We start from the raw sequence: 12,500 nt of genomic DNA, 5'->3' as shown, positions 1-12,500 counted from the left end.
TGTGTGAGTGTGTGTGTGTGTGTGTGTGTGTGTGTGTGTGTGTGCATATATATATATATATATATATATATATATATAGTATATATATATATATATATATGTATATATATGTATATGTATATATATATATATATTATATATATATATATATATATATATATATATATATATATATATATATATATATATATATATATATATATATATTATATACATATAAATACATATATATACAAGCGTGTGTATGTGAGTGTGTGCGTGAGAGTGCCTATATGTATACGTGTGCCATACGTGTGTGTACGTGAACACACACACACACATAAACTCGAAAGTATTCAAACAAAAGTGCAGCGTCAAGAGAGGCATAACCGGGACGCCAGACCATAATACGTACCGGGAAAAGCTACTGGACTGGGGCGCATGATCGACAAACCGGAGGAGGAGGAGGAGGAGGTGGAGGAGGAGGAGGTGGAGGAGAAGTGGAGGAGGAGGAGGTGAAGGTGGAGGAGGAGGATTAGAAGAAAACGAAGACAAAGAAGAAGAAGAAGAAGAAGGAAGGAAGAAGAAGAAGAAGGAATGGAGAAAGGAGGAGGGAGGGAAGGAGGAGGAGGAGGGAGGAGGAGGAGGAGGAGGAGGAGGAGAGAGGGGGGAGTATATATATACATATATATATATATATATATATATATATATATATATATATATTTAATATATATATATATATAGTATATTAATATAATATATATATATATATCAAATATTCAATACTCACACACACACACACACACATATACAAACACAAAACCACCGCACCACCCTTTCCTGTCAAACCCACGAACCAAACGAACAGAAATCGGCCAAAGCGAGCGAGGAAGGCAGCGCCATTTATACGGCCGGTCGTTTACTCATACAGAACTAACTCAGGCGCGCGCTATAACGTATACAGAAAGAGGCTGTGATGTTAGTAACGCTCGTAGCAACGTCATTAAGAATATGAAAGCTCTTGTTTAAGTATTTCGTTGTGGAAAATCGAGAGGGGCTTTCATTTTTGTTGAATTATTTCGTTATTTGCTTTTCGTTGTGGTTTTGAGTATTTTACTAGAGGTTTTTACTTTATTTATTCACTTCTCTGCCATTTCACTTTTTCCCTCTTTCTTGATTTTTTCTTCAAATTTTGGGAGTATGTTTAAAAAAGAAAATCACTGCCTTGTGATTTTTAAAATTTTCCCTTGTCCTTACTCCTACCCCCATACCCCTACCCCCATACCCCTCCCCCGAGCTACCCTACCCATATCTCAAGTGAGTTCCCCTCCCTCCCTCCCCCCTCCCTCTCCCCTCAGCAACGAATAAAAACTTTTTTTTTATATACACCCAGAGAGAAGTTATATCTTATCTCGAACAATATGAGAAGTTCTAAAGTACCCGGACATAGGCCTACTTTTAAAAAAATGGTTTGTGTATCTGCTTAGCGATTCTTATTTCGCGTTTTTGGCTTTGAATAAAAGTAAATTACACATTAAGCCTAAACGGAATATCAAAATATCCTTAAATCTCAAACGATTTAAGTAAATAAAAGCTTACCAAAGTTATGAATGATCACCGTCCGAAATGTCGCTGAAAGCCGGTCCACATTTGCGAAACAGCTGATGTGATAGTTACAAAAAAATAATAATAATAATAAAAATAATAATAATAATAATAAATAAATAAAAAAGGAAAGAAAATGGCCGCTTTGTACCTTTATATATGCAATAAGATTCGTCCGTTATAAATAGCATTCCCTTCTTTATATTTTGTTGTAAATAGATTCGTAGCTGCAAAATAATAATAATGATACTAATAATAAAATAATAAATAAATAAATAAATAAATATACAAAAATAATAACAATAATAAATAAATAAATAAATAATTTAATCTCATGTTGATATTATCTATAAAAAGGGGAGTAAGGAGAGAGAAAAAATAATAAAAATAACACGAAGGCGTTTTTATGAGAAACAGATAATCATAGACGCCATAAACACACCGACAGCAGAATCAGATCCCACTTGACCTTGTCAGAGAAAATCGAATCGAAATCGTAAATAAACAAAAGACGAATGGCGTGATCTCAGCCTTATATGAACCATTAAACAGCCTTGACCTCATATATTCCAAAATAACCTGGATTTAAGGAAAAAAAAAGAATATCAAAAAAAGCTTGAGAATATGAACACGGGCCCATGCGAGGATAATGTCAGAATAAAGGAAATTGGAAATAAGGAAATTCGTGCAGATTTCTGATTCTCTTTAATAGATTATATTGAAGGGATGGAAACAAAGATTTCACTATCCTTACTAATGTTATTATTAATATTGTTTTTGTTGCTGTTATCATTATTGTTATTAATTAGGCACCTAACCCTTTGCCTCATTTCTTTTTATAGGCCTAAATCGTAACGTAATCTGTGCTTTAAGAAAGATGTTCCTAATATTTTTTGTTGATTTGAAATAATCACCATCGCTGTTCGGTCTGTCATATAACTTTTAAAAATGTCAGCAGCTTAGATTTACTTCATATATGGAGAGGTAGGAATGTAACATGAAAGGTAAATCGTTTGTTTTTGTAATTAATGTTTATTTGAAAATATAATAGGGAAAATAAAATGGCTGTGTCTTGTATTTTACTAAGCATACTTAGATTCATCTTATATTGAAGGAGGGTATTAAAACTGAGTACTAATTGGTCAAAAAGGGTTTAAAAAAAAACATTCAGTTTTCGAAAGAATGTGATTTTGTTTTATTTACTTCGTTTAAGAAAGTCAAAAGTTTAACCTTTTTTTGTTGTTGTTTTTATGAAAAAAACAGTTGCTAGTTAACAGTTCAACCTTCTACCCAAGAATGAAATTTAAAATACAATAAAATAAAAGGAAGAAAAAAGGAAAAGAAAAAAAAATGTGTGTGTGTATATATATATATATATATATATATATATATATATATATATATATATATATATATATATATATATATATATATTTACATATATATATACATATACATATACATATATTCATATACACGTGTAGATAGACAGATATAGGTAGCTCGATAGATAGATATCCACTTTGTGTGGATGGGGCTGCAACAGTGATACGTATACATCCACACGTCTGACGCACATCCACGCTGTACAGCCTCATGCATATAAACACTTTGATCAATCAGATAGCTTGGCATCACCTTTCGAAAAAAAATATTTTACAAGTAGGCATATATTTTCGAAAAGAATAAACATTGTGTCTTGAATTGTTTCAACGTTCTGGAAGAGCTCTCGCAAGTCTTAATGATATGCATATGTATATTTTCTTTATCAATAAACCTTTATTTACCTATTTATTTAGTTAGGATTTTTTTTTTCTTTTTTCTTTGAGATAAGAAGACTTTTTTTGGCGGGAAATGATCAGAAGAGAAAAGAAATTGCCTTCCGAGAATGGAATCACTCGTACCCATTCAGACTGCCGGGAACCAATCAGAATCTTCCTTTCAAGTCGAGGAGCGTTTTGATTGGTCGAGAAGCTTTCCGATATGAGACTTCGGAGACTGTTCGAGAGGAATCTTTTTCATACTGTGAAGATTAACTTGAAAACAAAGAATGAATTTCTTCTCCTTCTGCGATTTGCAATATCCTTGGGAGATATTATTATTATTATTATTATTATTATTATTATTATTATTATTATCATCATCATCATCATTATTATTATCATTATTATTATTATCATCATTATTATTTTCTTTTCTTTAGATCTGCTAATTAAAATCAAACACCGGGTCACAAGGGTGATTGAAGTTTGAAGCAATGAAACATCAACAGAAATATGCACACAACTTCATTATTATTATTATTATTATCATAATTATAATTATAATAATAATAATAATAATAATATTATTATTATTATTATTATTATTATTATTATTATTATTATTATTATTATTATCATTATTATTATTATTATTATCATCATTATTGTTATTATTATTATTATTGTTAATATTATTACTATTATCATTATCATCATCATCATCATCATCATCATCATTATCATTACTATGCTTATCAATATCAGTATCACTATCATATTCATCATCATTATTATTTTCATGATCATTATCAGTATTATTCCCATCATCATTTCTTCATTATATCCTCATTACTATTATCATTACTCTTATTATCATTCTTATTATCATCATCTTTATCACTATTGCTATTATCATTTTCACTATGATTATCATTTTTATTAATAAAACGTATCTTCACTGACTATCTATTTAACTATCTATCTTTCCTTATTTCTCCTCTTCCCTCTCTCCTTCTTTATCACTTTATTTCCTTTCCCTTCTTCCTCTCTCGTTGAAATACACTTAATCACTCTCGGGTACTTCTATAGTTAATCTCATCCTTCCTCTCTACTCTCTCGTCTCTATCTCTCTTCTCCTCTCTCTCTCTCTCTCTCTCTCTCTCTCTCTCTCTCTTCTCTTTCTCCTGATTATTTCTCCCCTTTACATTTTTTTTCTTTCATTTTATGAGCGTACTTTTTATCGACTTCCGTCTCTCTATCTCTCTCTCCCTCTCTCTATCTATCTATCTATCTATCTATCTCTCTTCTCTCTCTCTCTCTCTCTCTCTCTCTCTCTCTCTCTCTCTCTCTCTCTCTGTATATATATATATATATATATATATATATATATATATATATATATATATATATATATATATATATTATATATATATATATATATCACCCCCCCTTTTCCATTTTCGTTTTCTGAAAATTCCTTCCCGTCTCAGAATATAATTATTTTTGTCTACTTACCTCTACTCCCGCCTCGCTCAGCCCGCTATAAAGATTTTTTTTATTTTTTTGGGAAATAAGATACATTTTCTGGAGGCTCTATGTATTAGATAAATGCGTGTTGGTCTGTCTACTTATTCTCTCTCTATTTTCATTCGCTGTGTTTGTGTTTACCGGTCAGTGGGTCTCGCTGTCAGTCTGCCTGTCTGTTTGTTTATTTGTCTGTCTGTCTATTTGTCTGTCTGTCTGTTTCTCTCTCTCTCTCTCTCTCTCTCTCTCTCTCTCTCTCTCTCTCTCTCTCTCTCTCTCTCTCTCTCTCTATCTATCTATCTATCTCCTCCCCCCCTTTCTCTCTCCTCCCCCCTCTCTCTCTCCTCCCCCCTTCTCTCTCTCTCTCTGAAGACACGGTCATTTCTCCCAGATCCTAAATCTTGTTCAGATCTTGTTCTTTGCCACGCACTGCTATTTCATGTTTTTCCAGCAAAACGTAAACACAAAACACATGTCTGCATTCCACGCCCCGAGGAAGTTAAACAATTCCGGGGAAGACTAAAAATACATACACTGGATTACTCTCTTAATGCACAGTTTTCTTTAAGAGATTTGCCTTTTTAAGATGGGGGGAGGGGGAGGGGGGGACTCTTTCTTTAAGACGATTTTCTCTCTTTTGAATCTTCTTATAAAGTTAGGGTAGACTTGTATATTCATTCACAGCTTTTCTGATATGTATCGTATTCGGGAAAACGGAAGTTATGTTTGTTATGCGTGTAAGGCAGGCTATAGTAAGCAGAATTATCATAAGATTGTATATGCATAAGTCGAATTACATTTAATTTCATTTATACGTCTGCGATATGACGTAGAGGCGATTGGATACCTAATGCCGAATATCAAAAACAAATAAATAAATAAATAAATAAATAAATAAATAAATAAATAAATAATAAAATAATAAAAATTCATAAGGAGAAATGTTTTTAAAAAGTTTTCTTTAGCATAAAGATAATACGTACATCGAAGTAAGTATGTATGTAAACATGTGTGGACGTATATTTCTCAACTAAGCAACGAAAAAGTAAAGTGACAATCAAGGAGGAAAAAAAACAATAGGAAAAAAAAGAGAGACAGAAAAAGCTGATGGAAAAAAAGTGGAAAAAAAGGAAGAGGGGAAAAAAGGTAGAGAGAAAATGGTAGAAAAAGGAAGAGGGGAAAAAAGGTAGAGAAAATGGTAGAAAGAAAAGTAGAAGAGGCACGAATGTAGGGCAACCGTGACCGCAGGGCATTAATAGCAAGTGCCAGTGCCAGAGCCGCCGCTGCCGCCGCCGCTACTGCTGTGCCATATCGACCTGTGCCAACGTCTCACCCCGTACGGAGTCTCTGGAGGCGCTCTGGATACCCCCCTCCCCCCCCCTCCCTCTTTGAGTGCCGAAGGAGGGAGGAGCCAGCGGGCGTGACGGAGCATTCCCTCGTTGGTGGATTCATGGGGATTTATCTGGATTTATCTGGATTCCTGTGCGATTTCTGTGGATTTCTGTGGATTTATGTGTGATTTCTTGTGGATTCATCTAGATTCCTGTGCGATTCTTGTGGATTTCTGTGGATTTATGTGTGATTCTTGTGGATTTATGTGGATTCTTGAGGATTTATGTGTGATTCTAGTGGATTTATGTGGATCTATGCGTGATTCTTGTGGATTTATCTGTGATTCTTGCGGATATATATAAATATATATATATATATGTATATATATATATATATATATATATATATATATATATATACCTATATATATACATACATACATAATACATATATATATATATATATATATATATATATATATATATATATATATATATATATATATATATATATATATATATATATATTCCTCCTTCCATACCCCCATTTACCCCCGCTCGGAGTCATCCGAACAGAGCAATTATCCTTTAATTGACTCGTTAGCAGCGCTGGTACTGGCCTGGGGGAGGTTAAGGGCCTATTCACAAGAGCCGGCCTCCCCTTTTACTGTGTTTGTTGTGTTTTAGCCTATTTTTTCTTCGTTTTTCAAAGTTTGTTGTCTTTTCTTCATGGAGGACAGGGAGATGGGTGACGGGAGAGGGTGTTGTGTGCGTGTGTGTGTTGTATGTGTGTGTTTTGTGTGTGTGTGTTGTGTTGTGTGTGTTGTGTGTGTGTGTGTGTGTGTGTGTGTGTGTGTGTGTGTTGTGTTGTGTGTGTGTGTGTGTATAATTGTGTGTGTTTGTGTTTGTGTTTGTATGTATGTATAAATTTGTGTGTGTACGCTTGTCTATACATATAACGTGTGAATACGCGAGCCTGCGTACATGTCGACGTGTATGCATACGTGCGTTCAACCAAACCATTATGCACACACCCTCCCAAACTCACAAGACACATTGGAAGAACTCTGGCACCGAGAATATTTACGATCTTACTCAGCCACACTGGCGGTTTTCCTTTTATGAGTGCATGCAGTCGTTTGCTTGCTCGAGAAAGGCTTGCGTCCTGATGGCAGTATTGCTCTCGATATTGCACTTGCATGGTGACCTTCTCTCTTGCTTGAGTTTATTTTGTTTTATTTATTCTTTTTGGGTTGAGGATAGATGGGAATTCACTTAAAGGGTTGACTGTTTTGGAGAATATTTTTTACTTTTGGTTTGTGCAATAGAAATAGTAATGATTTTAAAAATTTATAATGCATTTTTATATTGTATTTCATTCGTAGGACTTCATATATACAGCTATTTATGCGTTAAAAATACAATGTACATACCAGCGCTGGCCTTGATAAAGAATACTTGCTAAATTATTCAGTTAAAAAAAAAATAACGATTTAAGTCATGAAAATATTTGGTTGTACTTTATTTGATCAATATATATATATATTTTTTTTTCTTTTCTTTTCTTTCTTTCCTTTTTTTCTTTTTTTTCTTTTTCATGAGCTCTTAGATGACACATGCAATTATTTTTCATTCTAGCTAAATAATTTTTAAAAAGAAAACTATTATAAAATTAAATAATAATGTTAGTTCATATTCCCTCACGTGTCTAGGAATATTCCTCATTTTGTGCATGTGCATGTGTGTGTGTGTGTGTATGTGTGTGTGTGTGTGTGTGTATGTATGTATGTATGTGTGTGTGTATGTGTGTGTGTGTGTGTGTGTGTGTGTGTGTGTGTGTGTGTGTGTGTGTTTCTGAGTTGGTGCGTGCGTGTACGTAGTGTGTGTGTGTGTGTGTGTCTGCGTTTGTGTATACATGTGCGTGCTTGTGTGCATACGATCAGGTACCGACATAAAATGCATTAATAAAACAAAACACAGTCTTTAAACCAAGAACAAACCATCGGACAGAGAGATATATGAGAACGTACAGCAAGGACCGTATTAAACTTTTGATTCGCGGAACGGTAACAAATCTACGGAGCTGCACGCCATATTTCACTATCACAGAAAGACCGGTAGCGCCAAGTCGTGTGATCCCACGCAATAACTTACCGAGGAAAGCCACTGAAACTGCTATAATTATGTTTCGATATCATGCTATATTAATCTAGAGATAATCCAATAAAAGAATACAATAAGATTAATTCATTACGAAAATACAAGGGAAGTTGTCATTATGAGTGATAAAAAAAAATCTTGAATGACAAAATGTGAAAAACAAAACCTTAAATTTAGATTGAAAGAAATATATATATTTCATAGAAAAGTTTACAGAAATGCCTTATATCTGAAATAAATTAAAAGTGCAAAATACATCAAAACAACAAATTAGATTCATTAGCACCAACCCCATAATAGTTTTTTAAAAAAAATCTATAGCGACAAATCCCCCTCTCCCTCCTTCCCTCCCCCAAAGAATAAATAGAGAAAAAAATAAAAGAGGTTCCCATCAAAAGGAACACGACATGAATAATAATTGTACAAAAAAAAAAGAAAAAAAAAAAAACAGAAAACGGAGCAACAGGTAAACCGAATTCCAACTCACAGTGTAAAGCTTCGTCCTCAGTGGTACCAGAATTGAGTGAAATCTCATGCGTTCGTTTACCTGAAATGGGAGAATATCGTTAGGTAAAATGTAATGGTTATAATAAGTATATGATAATAAGTATATGATATGATACAGTAATATAATTATAATGGCGACATAGTTTAATGATAATACGTAATAAGTATGATATAAAATGATATAGTAACAATTATAATGTCGACATAATCAAATATTATAGGGTAATACGACTTAATGTGATGTACTGTAATGTAATCCAGTATCATATACTAAAATATAGTACATGGTATATCAATATGCTACAATATGTCTTGAAATACTGTAATATGAAATGCCATAACATGATATGACCTAACATAACAGTCACAGTATGATCGTTACCAAAAGAACATTAGTTTTATTGAACATGTATACTACAGCAAGGAACATTCACTCAGTTTGGTGGTTTGGGATTCCAAGTACACAGTATACACTTTGGGTTGAGATTGTGTATGTGAGTGTGTATACGGGTGGGTATTTGTATGTGCGTGTGGATGGGTGTTTGTATCAATGTGCATGTGTGTATGGGCGGAGGTTTGTTTGTGTGTCGGGGAGGATGTTTGTTTTTTGTTTGTTTGTGTGTGTGTGTGTGTGTGTGTGAGTGTGTGTGTGTGTGTGTGTGTGTGTGTGTGTGTGTGTGTGTGATTATAGCTATGTGGATGGGTGTAGGCGGTTGAGTGGATGTGAATAGATGTGGGTGTGTAGTTGTATGTGTGTACGGATGTGTGGGTGTATGTTTATGTACTTAGGTGTAGCTTTGAAAATATTTGTATGTGTATGTACAGCGTGTTTGTATCTTTAACTATGTATATATAGTGTGCACCACTCGTACATCTTAAATTATGTATATTTGTATACTCAGGTCACTGCAAATGTACACACATGTCGAGTGTATGTCCGTAATTGTGTGTACCACATGTAACCTCTTTATGGACATGTATATGAGTGTATTTATATAGTTGTATGTATTTGTAGGTACCCATGTACACACTTCGTCTGAATAGCGTGGCGAATTCGTGACATGAACGTTGAGTCAGGAATTAGATAGAACAGACAGCTAGGTTTACATGCAAAGTTCAGAGAGTCGCAGAAATGGCAGAAGATCGGTAATAATAGATGAGGAGAGGGAGAGAAGAAGGAGGAGGAGGAGAGGGAGGAGGAAGAAGAGGAGGTGGAGGGTGGGAGATAAATGAGGAAGAAGAGGAAGATGGGGAGAGGAAAAGGAAGAAGATAAGGATGAAGAAGAGGAAGAGGAAGATATGGAGGATGAAGAAGAGGAGGAGGAGGTGTAAGAAGAGGAGGAAGAGGAAGAGGAGAGAAAATAGGGGAAGGAGGGAAATGAAAAGACGAGAAGAAAAGAACAAAAGAAAGACGAGGGAAAGGAGGAGCTAAAGAAAATAAAACACAAAACCAAAGCCAAAAACAGGCGAATGCGGAGGAGAAGGAGGAATAAGAGGGGAAGCAAATAAAAAGTAGAGGAGAAAGATTGAACGAAAGGCTAATAACTAGCCGTTCCTTGCTCATTATCTCAGCCTCGCGTACGAAAAAGGGGAAAAGAGCAAATAAAAGAGAAAAAAAAGAGGTACAGTGCAATTGCAGGTTGTAAAGAGAGAATGAGGGGAGAGCGTGACCCAAGGGACGAATGGAAGGAGTAGAAGGGAAGGAGAGGGGAGTAGAAAGGGGAAGAGGAGGGGAAGGGAAAGGCAGAGGGAAGGAAAGGGAAAGATGGAAAAGGGGTAGAGAAGGAAAGGGGGAGAGGGGAACAGGGAGAGGGAGGAAAAGGAGAAGAGAGAAGGAAGGAAAGGAATAGAAGCGTAGGAGAAGGATGTAGAGAGGGGAAGAGAAGAAGAGGGTGAAGGGAGAGAGAAGGAGAGGGAAAGAGGGGAAAGTGAAGGATAGGAGAAGAAGGGGAAGGGAAGTAAAGAAGGGGGGGGAGGGGAGAGCGAGAGAAAGGAGGAGAAGGTAAAGGGAAAGGGATGGAAAGGAAAGAGGGGAAAAGGAGAGGGAGAAAAAGGGAAGATGAGAAAGCAAAAAAAAAAAAAGGAGAGGGAATTAGAAAGTGGAAGAGAAGAAAAGGAAGGAAAAGAGTAGAAGGGAAAGAGAAGGGGATAAAAAAGGGGAGGGGAGGTGAGGATAAAGGAAGAGGGAAGGAAAGGGAAACAGGGGAAAGGGATAGTTAAGTAAAAGGGAAGAGGAGGGAAGGAAAGGAAAAGATGGGGAGAGGGAAAAGGAAGAGACAAGGAAAGAAGAAGGAGGAAAGGGGAAGAGAGAGAAAAGAAAAATGGAAGGAGAAAAGAGGGGGAAGGAGAAGGAGGGAGAAAGTAAGTCAAGGGAAGCAGAGGAGAATGGAATAAAGAGGATAAATTCAAAGAGGTAGAGAATAAAGCGAGAATAACTCGTAAAGAGGGGAGAAAGAGAGGGGAAAAGGAAGTAGCTGTGTCGAGGAAAGAATTATTATACCTTGTTTGGCTTTTAGATTTTTTTTTTCTTTTTTTTTTTTTTTTTAGTCACGTGATCACAAGCGGCTTCGCAGTAATTGCAACTGAACGACTTTTCGCGACACGTGAGGGTAGATAAGGGGAGAGGGAAGAGGGGAGAGGGGAGGGGGGAGAGGGGAGAGGGAAGAGGGGAGGGGGGAGAGGGGAGAGGGGAGGGGGGAGAGAGAAGGGGAGAGGGAAGAGGGGGGAGAGGAAGGACAGGAAAGATTAGGGTGAAGGGGGAGGGGAAGAGCGAGGTAGGGGAGGGAAGGGGAAGGAAGGGAAGGGATGGAAAGGGAAGGCAATAGCGAGGGAAAGGGAGGGGAAGAGAAGGGAAGGGGAGAGAGCTACAGAGAATAAGAATAGGATGATAGGAAGGAAAGGGAAGGGAAGAAAGGAGAGGTAAAGGGACAGGGAAGAAAAGGGGAAGGAAGGAAGGTTTAGGAAAGTGTAGGGTAAGAGGAGGGAAAAAAAGGGAGAAAAGGGAGACAGAAAAGAGGAATAGGGGAAGAGAATAGAGAATAGAGGAAGGAAAATAAAAGGAGGAAAAAAGAAAGAAATATTGAAAGGAAGGAAGGAAGAAAGAAAAGAAAAGAAAGGAAGGAATAATGAAAGGAAGGAAGGATGAAAGAGAGAAAGAAAGAAACAGAAGAGAAAGCAAGGAAGAGAATAGAAAGTAGAGAGAAAAAAAGGGGGGGAGGGGGTTACAGATAATAAGAAATTAACCTCAAGTAAAAAAAAAAAAAATGCTGTTATATGAGGATTAAAGAAGTAATTCTCGTAAGTGTTATTTTCCCCGCGTAAGTATGAGGTGTGAGCCCATGTGGTGCTCGCTTTTATGTGGTTTTGTTTGTGTTTGTGTGTGTGTGTATTTGTGTGTCTTTGTGTGTGCGTGTGTGTGTGTCTTTGTGTGTCTTTGTGTGTGCGTGTGTGTGTGTGTGTGTGCGTGTGTATGTGTGTTTGTGTGTGTGTGTATTTGTGTGTCTTTGTGTGTGTGTGTGTGCCTTTGTGTGTCATTGTGTGTGTGTGTGTGTGTGCGCGTGTATGTATGTGTTTATGTGTATTTATATGTCTCTATGCGCCTGTGTATTTATAAGATAACATATATTCT

At 36.0% G+C, this 12,500-nt stretch overlaps 1 protein-coding gene across 1 annotated transcript in view; it reads right to left on the bottom strand.

Annotated features, from left to right (window-relative positions):
• The window catches only part of LOC119585131, a gene marked incomplete in the record, with an annotated part of 180,639 nt that overhangs the window by 166,353 nt on the left and 1,786 nt on the right, over nucleotides 1-12,500 (bottom strand). The window contains 3 exon segments of the mRNA XM_037933765.1: nucleotides 3,492-3,585; nucleotides 8,236-8,380; nucleotides 8,853-8,912. Coding sequence (XP_037789693.1) covers nucleotides 3,492-3,585; nucleotides 8,236-8,380; nucleotides 8,853-8,912 — 299 coding nt within the window.

The sequence above is a fragment of the Penaeus monodon genome, chromosome 3, assembly GCF_015228065.2.
Source record: "Penaeus monodon isolate SGIC_2016 chromosome 3, NSTDA_Pmon_1, whole genome shotgun sequence".
NCBI classification, from domain to species: Eukaryota; Metazoa; Arthropoda; class Malacostraca; order Decapoda; family Penaeidae; genus Penaeus; species Penaeus monodon.
Note: the sequence above shows the minus strand (reverse complement) of the source record. Positions and strands in the feature narration are given on the sequence as shown.